The 10,000-nt window shown below is 41.1% G+C and overlaps 2 protein-coding genes across 2 annotated transcripts in view; one reads left to right on the top strand and one right to left on the bottom strand.

Annotated features, from left to right (window-relative positions):
* LOC133999599 (C-reactive protein-like) overlaps window positions 1-10,000 on the top strand; it is a 92,664-nt gene that overhangs the window by 40,989 nt on the left and 41,675 nt on the right. The gene's annotated exons all lie outside the window — the stretch shown is intronic.
* The window catches only part of LOC133999597 (polycomb protein suz12-B-like), a 17,684-nt gene continuing 13,190 nt past the window's right edge, over window positions 5,507-10,000 (bottom strand). The window contains 6 exon segments of the mRNA XM_062438838.1: window positions 5,507-6,479; window positions 7,357-7,435; window positions 8,389-8,422; window positions 8,424-8,589; window positions 9,219-9,376; window positions 9,918-10,000. The exon segment at window positions 9,918-10,000 is cut by the window's right edge and continues 61 nt beyond it. Coding sequence (XP_062294822.1) covers window positions 6,038-6,479; window positions 7,357-7,435; window positions 8,389-8,422; window positions 8,424-8,589; window positions 9,219-9,376; window positions 9,918-10,000 — 962 coding nt within the window. The 3' untranslated portion in view covers window positions 5,507-6,037.

The raw sequence follows: 10,000 nt of genomic DNA on the forward strand, positions 1-10,000 counted from the left end.
CCAACGAGGTCAGTCCTGCATGGATGGAGCCATTCTAGCAGACTGGGTCGGTGTGTTTGGGGTACAGGGGAGATAATGGTGGACGATTTGAGGATTTGATTTGTAGGCACGACAGAAGACCTGCAGAGAGAAGCCATCTAGTCCGTCTGCTTCCTGCTGTTGACTCGTCTCTCAGCTCGTCTCTCATCATGCTCGGATCGTGTCGGCTTCACATCACAGCGTCACTGATACTGTGCAGAAAAACGCCTCAATTCTGCTAATGGTGGCGTTTCATAGCTGCAGGTGTGTGACCTGTAATTGAGTGTTTTAGAGCAGCGGGGGTCCGGTCCTTCATGGTTCTGACTTTTCTGCAGCTCAGCAGGAAGCTGCAGCTCAGACTTTAAGTGTCTGCAGCTTTCTCTATTTAATGAATGATTCCTCTCACACCCTCTGACCTCAGATCTGCTGGGTTTCTGTAATATAATGCAGAGGTTCCTCATCTCAGGCTTTACACTAATAACCCTTTAATCCGGGGTGGAGAATGAGACGGAGGAGGGCAGCAGGGAGATCAGCGGGTCAACATCGGGGGTCAAAGGTAAACTCATCACAGGCTCAACATCGATATCTGTGATCTGAGAGAAATCAATATGTTCTGACCTTTTTAAGAGTATTCCCACTTTATCACTTTACTTAACTTTATTTATCATATTCTAAAATTTTAGCTTCAACATCTTAAATCTCGTTTAAATACAGAACACGAACGAGCTCAAAACATTTTCAGTTAATTAAATATTAACCCTTTACATACTGTTCATATTCTATCACTGTTCACCTATCCTTCCCCCCTTCCCTTCCTTTCCTCTGTCCTTACTTTCCTTCCTTCCTCCCTTCCTCCTTTCCTTCCTTCTTCTCTCCCTTCCTTCTTTCCTTTCCTCTCTTCCTTCCTCCCTCCTTTCTTCCTTCTTTCTCCCTCCCTCCCTCCTTTCTTTCCTTCTTCCTTGCTTCCTCCCTTCCTTTCTTCCTCCCTTCCTTCCTTGACTCGAGAACAACACAAGGGTTAATAAAATAATAAATCTGTTCTCATCTACATCTGCAAAACTTCAAGTCATTAAGTTACATTTCGGCCTTTTTTTCCTCTTTTATTTGAAGGTTTAATCTCCATGTTTAAACTTTGGAGCCATTTCAAGAAAGCAGATTCAGTTTTTCTTCATTTCATTTTCGGCTTTTGTCTCCTTGTTTTTCTGCTGGTCTGAGCTCCATGTTTGTGGACAGCGGGACCACGAATGCGTCGAGCTGATGGTACAAAAATCTCCTGAAAAAAAACCTCACTGTGTCTCCTTTTCCTACCTGAAGGAGGAAATAACTGGCGACTAACCACATTTACTAAGAGTTTGGCAGTGAAAGTAGTGACATCTGCTGGCTGAATCTTTGTGTTGAATTTATTCTCACTGCTGTCGTCTTTGATATTTTGTTCAATAAAGGTCAAATTATACAAATTAAGAGTGTGGCCTTTTTGTTGTTGTTAAAGAATAATTATCTACAAGTAAATTTCACATTTTATTGCCAATAATTAAAATACCTTTGTGAAAAAAATGGTGTGAAATTACTATTTTAAGTTGAATATTACATTGCTGTAGTCTCAAGAATCTCCAACTTAAAGAGCAGATTGCTGGTTAAAGTTTATTAAATTATATATAATTATAAAAATATAAGTTTATATGTTACATTGTCTGAAAAAATACCCATTTGAAGATGTTTCACACGTAAGGAAAAAAGGATAGAAGGGAGGGAGGAAGGAAGTAAGGACACAGACAGATGGAAGGTAGGAAAAGAAGACAGGAAGGAAAGATGGAAGGAACAAATGAAGGTTAAGGCAAAAAGAAAAGAAAGAAAGGGAGAGAACAGATGGAAGGATAAGAAGGAAGGAAAAAAAGAAAGAAAGGGACGAAGGACAGATGGAAGCAAGGAAAAATAGACAGGAAGGAAAAAGAAAGGGAGGGAGGACATGGAAAGAAGGAAAAATACAGGAAGGAAAGAAGGAAAAAAGAGGAAGGACAGATGGAAGGAAGGGAAGGAGGGAGAAAGGAAAGAAGGAAGGAAGAAAGGAAAAGAAGGAGGGAAGGTAGGCAGGACAAATGGAAGGAAGGAAAAATAGACAGGAAGGGAAAGAAGGCCGATTCTGGCCCACGGGCCTCATGTTTGACACCGCTGAATCAAAACAACTTCTAACTTCATGAAAATACAAAGTTTGACTATTTACGGTTGAATCAGAGCCGACAATGTTTTACTAACGTTGGATTTATACGACTTGTTGAATTAAGAAACAAACATAATAATTCTGCTTTAAAAAAAAAAGGTCGGGTTATTGTCTGATTATCACCAGAGAGATTTAATAAGCAGCTTAAAACAACTAAATGTAATGAAAGAAAGAAAGAGGCGACGGTACAAAATTGTTCTTTTTAATAGAAACCATTCTGACTCCACTGAAAAGTTCACAACGTCAACTTGGTTTTTTTGTTGTTGTTTTTTTTTACATTATTGTTGAAGAAAAGTCTCGTTTTCTTGACATGGCTCCTCCCATCTTGTGCAAAAATGCTGCTGGTCTCGTGAATGGAACAAAAAAATAAAAACTAAACCAAAAAAAACCAATAATCCACCACCTGCATCTACAGAAGGAAGAAGTGTTCGCTCTTGAACGTCACTCAGACGTCAACGCTGCAGATTGATGTAAAAAGCTTCAAAAGAAGAAAAGCAGAGCCACAAAAGAGAAGATGACAAATAATAAATCCAATAAATTCCCATAAAAAAAACCCAAAACGATCAGTTACCACGCCAACAACACCGACAGCTGGCTGCATCTGCAAGCTCATACTGCACCATCATCATCATCCTCCTCTTCATCATCGTGTTTAACCCTCCTGTTGTCCTCGAGTCAAGGAAGGGAGGAAGAAGGAAGGAAAGGACGGAGGAAAGAAGGATGGAAGGGAGGAGGGAAAGAAAGGAGGGAGGAAGGAAGGAAGAAGGAAGGGAGGGAGGAAGAAGGAAGGAAAGTAGGGAAGAAGGAAGGGAGGAAATGAAAGGGAGGAAAGAAGGAAGGACAGAGGGTAGAAGGAAGGGAGGAAGGTAGGGGGGAGGAACGAAAGAGAGGAGGGAGGGAGGTAGGGAGGGAGAAAGGAAAGAAGGACAGAAGGAAGGAAGGAGGGAGGGAGAAAGGGAGGAAGGTAGAGGGGAGGAAAGAAAGATACGGAGGGAGGGAGGAAATAAGGAAGGACGGAGGAAAGAAGGAGGGAGGAAGGAAGGGGGATGGAGGAATGAAAGAAGGAAGGGAGGAAAGAGAGAGGAAGGAAAGAAAGAGAGAAGGAAGGAAGGAAGGGAGGAAAGAAGAAACAGACGGGGTCAATTTGACCCGGGAGGACGACACGAAAGTTAAATACGGTGCAGTGATTTAAAAAGTCAGATTTCAAGGCGGTGAGGACAGCACACTTGTTTTTTTTATATATATATAATTTTTTTTTTTTTTTTAAAGACAAAGCAAGAATATTTTCACAAGAGCGGAGAAATCTGTTGGTCCTCTTCGTCCCCTTTGGTCTGTAAACTAAGAAAAGCTGGTTTCCAAACAATCATATTCCAAAGCTAATTTATTACACATGACTTTCACACAGTTTTTTTTTTCATATATATATATATATGTACAATAACAATAACAGTTTGCAGGTGGTGCAGCAACAAGAAGCAGGAAAATACACCCAAAAGGAAACAAAACCCCAAAACAGCCGAAAAATGACAAAAATATAATACACGGCTATTTGTTCACCAGTTAATGTTGAGATCGTTAGCTGGTGTGCTGTTTTAGCCTCGGCCTCCTTTTGTGTAACTTTTTTTTTACTCAATTCAAAAAAACAGGAACCAGAAAAACCTGAAATCGTCACCCTCCTGTTGCCCGCGGGTCAAAAATATATGGATTTATTTTGTCTTAATTACCTGAAAATCAAATGGATGTTACTTTATGACTATAATCATCACTATTTTCATTGAATTGACCCCAAAAATTGAAGAGTAAAGTATAAATTCTTTTAAGTTTTATACATAATTTTTTTGGGAATCATTATCAAAAGGCCTCATTTAAATTAAATTACACCTCATTTATGAGTTAAAGCCTTTCGTCGGACAACAAGAGGGTTAAAAAAAAGACGTAGAATCAGGGGCTTGAACCTTTCCTCCACATTTACGCTCCTCTAGACTCAAATTCTGAGACCCACTCATAAAAAGACAGGAGGATAAGATATGACATAATAAAGAAAGCGAGGGTGCATCCTGGCGTGTGGCAGTGGAGGTCGCTGTAAGAAGAAGAAGAGGAGGAGGAATCCGAAACGTCTTCATTTACTCCGAGTAATTAGAAACTAGCACCAGTAGCCGTAGAAATGAGCTGGAAGTGTTTAAGTACATGCACACTAGTGTCCCACTTCTTTTGGTGAATCCAGTTTATTTGAGTGTGTGTGTGTATGTGTGTGTGTTACAGAGATCCAGCTGAGCCCTAAAACCGGAACAAACCACATACTGAGCAACACTTTAATTAAAAAAAAAAGAAACAAAACTAATCAATATGATGATAAATAACAATATCATGACGATCAATGAGGTGAAGTGAAAGTCTAACATCAGTAACCGGAGTGAATCAGTGAGAATTAAATGAATGAAATACCCAAAAAAAAGACAATAAAAAGAAAGGGAGAAAGAAAAGAAAAGAAAAAAAAGGAGTAGCAGGATTCAGGAGGAGCCACAAATTAACCAAAGTGGTTTCTTGTGGATTGTTGAGGTTCGGAGCAGGACCGGATCGGATCGGAAGTCCTGTGATGCTAACGTGCAAACGTGTAAAACACTCTGCAAATAAAAACGGGGGAAAAAAAACCTTTGGTGGAGTGTTTCTGGAAGTTCACACTCGAGGAAGACGACAGAAATAATCCAGTAAAAAAAAAAAAAAGTTTAACGAAAAAATTACAGAAAAATAAAGAAATTCTTAGCGAAAAAATCACGAAAAAAATGTTGACGGAAAAAATTTGTCACATAAAAAATTTGGGGAAAAAAAATTGTTACCGAAAAGTTTACAGGGGGAAAAAAATTGCTGACGAAAAAGTTACGAGAAAAAAAATTGTCATGGAAAATATTACGAAAGAAATGTTGACGGGAAAAATTATGGGGAAAAAGTTACCGAAAAAATTATGGGAAAAAAATTGTTACCGAAAAGTTTACGAGGGAAAAAAAATTGCTGACGAAAAATTACGGAAAAAAATGTGTTATCGAAAAAATTACGAAAAAAAAAAAATTGCTGACGAAAAAGTTACGAAAAAAATGTGTTACCGAAAAAATTACGGGAAAAAAATTGCTGACGAAAAATTACAGAAAAAAAATTTGTTTGGTACCCCCCCCCCCCCCCCCCCCAAAAAAAAACCCCACGAACTGAGCAAAGTTTAGAGAGCTACAGCTTTAGATCAGCTTTTTAAAAAATGTTTTATTGTCTTTCTGAAACACAAACGGAAAAAAAGTCCAGCAGCTACTTCGAGATCCTGAATCTGTGCTCGCTCAGTTCGGTCTATAAAACCCAGAATGGATTCATAGATATTAATTATAATAATAATAATAATAATAATAATAATAATAATAATAATAATAATAATAATAAAGCTGGTGGGGAGGAGAAAAAAAGGAGAGCGCGTGTTGGCAGTTATATTTGTTTTTGGTTGTAAGCTGAATGAACTCTAGTTGAGGAAAAAATGAGGAATAACAGAAAAAAAGAGAAGAAGAAAATAACGATTCTTTGCTTCAAGTTTTTTCCGAGTTATGAAATGCTTCCGAAGAGTCTTTCTGATGGAGGATTGTGACAAAAAAACCACCTTCAATAATTAAGTTTACGATGTTACCTGCATTTGAATATCCCTGCAGTAACCTGTGTGTGAGTGTGTGTGTGTGTGTGTGTGTGTGGTTTTCGTTTATTCTCGTCTTTTCCCGCCTTATTTTTCCCCCAAAAAAACTGTCCGTTGAACTCCCAAAAAACGTCACATCAAACGTCGTCGCTCAGTTTAAATCCGGACCCGACCCGAGTTTCTGCTCCCGCTGGTTTCCCGTTCTCCGAGCTGCCGCCTCCGCCGCCGCCGCTCTCATCGCTACACGGTTTAAACTCGACTAGATCGGGATCCGCTTCCGGCTGAGACTCCACAGCCGTCTCCCAGTCCTCCTCTTCCTCTTCCTCATCCTCCTCCTCCACCTCCTGCTCCTCGCCCCCCTCCTCCCTTTTGTCTTTGCCCCTCTGGGCCGCCTGGTTCTGGAGGAGGCGGAGCCCGGCCATGGCGCGGTCGATGGTCGTCGTGCTCACCAGGTTGAAGTCGTGCATGCTGATCAGGTGCAGCAGGAAGTTGCGGCAGAGGTTGTGCCGGACGATGAAGGCGCCGTGCTGCTCGGCGAACACCAGGGAAGCCTTGTTCATCTGGTTGTCCGCTATGAAACTGGAAGGAAGAAGAGGAAGAGGAAGAGGAAGAGGAGAGAGTCAATAAAACTCTTCTCTAAATGCATCGTTTAACGTGTTTAGTAGGTTTAATGACCCACTTCACCCACTTTGTCATTATATCAACATTACTGATGATTATTTATCGAACATTTCATAGCGTAAATATTTTGTGAAAGCATCAACAGCCATTTCTATAATATTGTTCTCATAGCGATATCGAGGTATTTGGTCTAAAATATTGTGATATTTGATTTTTTCTCAATCCTTCCTTTCCTTCTTTCCTTCCCTCCTCCCTCCCTCCTTTCCTTCCTCCCTCCTTTCCTTCCTTTTTCCTCCCTCCCTCCTTTCCTTCCTTTTTCCTCCCTCCTTCTTTCCTTCCCTTCTCCTTTCCCTTCCTCCCTTCCTTCTTTCCTTTCCTCCCTCCTTTCCCTCCTTTCCTTACCTCCATCTGTCCTCCCTCCCTCCTTCTTTCCTTCCCTCCTTTCCTTCCTCCCTTGCTTCCTTCCTCCGTCCTTTCCTTCCTTCTTCCTCCCCCCTTCCGTCCTCCCTTCCTTCCGTCCTCCCTCCCTCCTTTCCTTCCTCCTTCCTCCCCTTACTCGAGGACAGCAGGAATGTTAACGCAGCACGCTGGATGCAAACTAAGCTTAAAGCCTTTTCATTATAATGTTGATGGACGTAAATTGTGTTCTTAATAATGATAAAAATAAAACACAAAAACAGTCGGATTGGGAACCCATATATGGATAATGTCTCCTTGTTGCAGTGTTGCCTGAAATGACCAGGGCTTAGCTAACGTTCTGCCTTTTTTTTTGTTTAGATGCTCAGAAGAGACTGAGAAATGAGAATCGGGGAAAACAGACAAACTTCATACAGACCCGCGCTTCATGACGTGCAGGTTCCACAGCTTCATGATCTCCTTCTCGCCCTCGTTGACGTCGGTGAAGTCATCGATTTTGCTGCGTTGAGAGCAGAGCAGAGTCAAGACGAGGTTGGCACAAGAGAAAGATTATTATCGGCTTTCCAAAACGTAATCTTCTGCATCGTAACCAAACAGATAAAAACAGCGTAAAGAGCAGCGAGATGTTTGTGTTTTATTGATGGTGCAAGATAAACGATGAACCAGAAAACATGACAAAGCAAAGAGGAGGAAGCAACGATACAAGATAAAAAACAAACATCTTTTTCTGCTCTGCATCTGTGTGTGTGTGTGTGAGAGAGAGAGTGAGAGAGAGAGTGTGAGTGTGTGTGTGAGAGAGAGAGAGTGAGAGAGAGAGTGTGAGTGTGTGTGTGAGTGTGAGAGAGAGAGAGGTGTGTGTGTGTGTGTGTGTGTGTGTGTGTGTGTGAGAGAGAGAGAGTGAGAGAGAGAGTGTGAGTTGTGTGTGTGAGTGTGAGAGAGAGAGAGTGTGAGAGAGAGAGAGTGAGGAGAGAGAGTGTGAGTGTGTGTGTGAGTGTGAGAGAGAGAGGAGAGAGAGAGAGAGTGTGTGTGTGTGTGTGAGTGTGTGAGTGAGTGTGAAAGAGGGAGAGAGAGAGTGTGAGAGAGAGAGAGAGTGTGTGTGAGTGTGTGAGTGTGTGAGTGAGTGTGAGAGAGGAGAGAGAGAGAGAGAGAGAGAGAGAGTGTGTTATTTATCTTTATTTGACCTTTCTTTTATCTTTTTAAATCTATTTTAACCTAGTTTTTACTCTAACTTACTCTCTAATTTTTATTTATTTACTTCATTTTCTCTTGTGTGCATCAGTCTCATTTCTTGTCTTTTAATTTGTTCTTATTGTTTTTGTTGGCGTCTTGTGTGTCTTTTCACCACTTTGAACTTCTCCCTGTTAATTCCTGTGGAAAGTTTCCAGCTTTATAAACTTCCCTGGTATTTTGTAGTGTTTTCTTTAGAGTAGAGTATTAGAGTATAAACGGACCTTCACGGTTTTCTCTTTGAGCCAGTCTGGGTCCTCTCTCGTCCTCGCTGTCCACCTCCATCTCCTGCGGCCGCAGCGGCACGCAGCTGTCACTGTGGAAGTAGAGGCGGTTGTGTCCGCTGGTGTACGGCCGCTGCTGATCCGAATCGTTGTCCTCCGGCTCCAGAAACTCCGACAGGCTCGGCTTTGTCCTCTTAGGTCTGGACAGGAAGAGCAGAGACGGCGGGTTAATATCTTGGTTTGTAACATAGACTGTACATAAGAAATGGACGTAACATCCGTGACGTCACCCATTGGTTTGTGGACTGCTGCTCGGAGGCCAATAGTTTCGGATCTGAGCAGCGCCATCTTGAAAATTTCACGTGCATGCTGGAAAAATAAAACCATGGATTCTACTTATATGGGCATCAGGAGGAGCATGAGGCGCCCTCCTGAACCTGTGAACCAATCAACCTGTCAATCACGACGTAGCCACGCCCTAATGCATACCCTGCTTTATCGTCACATATAAAATCAGGGAGGCCAAAATGTCCCAAATGAACATCATACTGCATTGAAGAAGGCTTTAAACTAGCGATTGAGACCATAAACACATTTTGAAAACGGTTTACTGAGGTTAGAAATCAAGTGAGAAGTTGGTGAATTCTCCATTGACTTGTACAGAGACGGAAGTCCTTTTGACACTAAAACGGTCGCCCCCTGGTGGCCTTTTGATAGAATGCAGTTTTAAGTTACTTCCGCGTTGGCATCATTTCAGAGGACCGGAAGTCCCTGCCTGATCTGTAAGAAAAAGCTAAATGTGAGAAATGAAGAGTGAATGTTTGAGCACCTGCAGACGAGGATGTGAGTGACGGCGGTTCTTTTGACGGGTCCGTTCCTGCTGAAGGCGAAGCCCGGCTGGCTGTGGATGTCCTGAGGGTTTCCTGCGTACGAGCCATCGTAGTTATCGTTGATGGACACTTCGATCTTCGCTCCTTTAGGATGCGGCTTGCAGAGGAAGATCAAAGAGGAGCGGGTTAATACAATAAAATTAAAAAACATCAAACTGAAAGCAACAAAATCCTAAAATCTACATAATTATAGTGAAATCCAGACTGGGCTGAATTATTTTCCTTATTTATTAATCAATGAGCAGTTTATAAAATATCAGGAAATCCAAAATATATTCAGTCATATTTACTATAAGAATTTTCTATTAATTTAAGAAGTTGCAACAACAGAATTGTGACTTTTCATTAAAAACTGAATTGTTTTAAAGTCTTTTTTATTCTATTTTATTGTATTTTTTTGATGTTTTAAATGTGTTATCTTTTTTCTTTGTTCTACATTTATTCTTCTCTTATAGTTTTATCTTCTTATCTTCTTATATTTGTCTGTTTCTTTTGTCTCTTAATTGCTTTTCTTCCTTCCTTCCATCTTTTTAATGATCCAGCCCACATCAGATCAAATTGGGCTGTATGTGGCCCTTGAATGAAAATTAGTTTGACCCCCCTCTTCTAACCTTTCTAGTTTTAAAAGTCCGTCTCACCACGTAGTTGAAGATGAAGCGTGAGTGGGACAGTTTGAGGTGTTTGACCAGGCTGTAGAGCTTCCTGCAGTTCAGAGTACACC

Source organism: Scomber scombrus, chromosome 18 (genome assembly GCF_963691925.1).
Source record: "Scomber scombrus chromosome 18, fScoSco1.1, whole genome shotgun sequence".
NCBI lineage: Eukaryota > Metazoa > Chordata > Actinopteri > Scombriformes > Scombridae > Scomber > Scomber scombrus.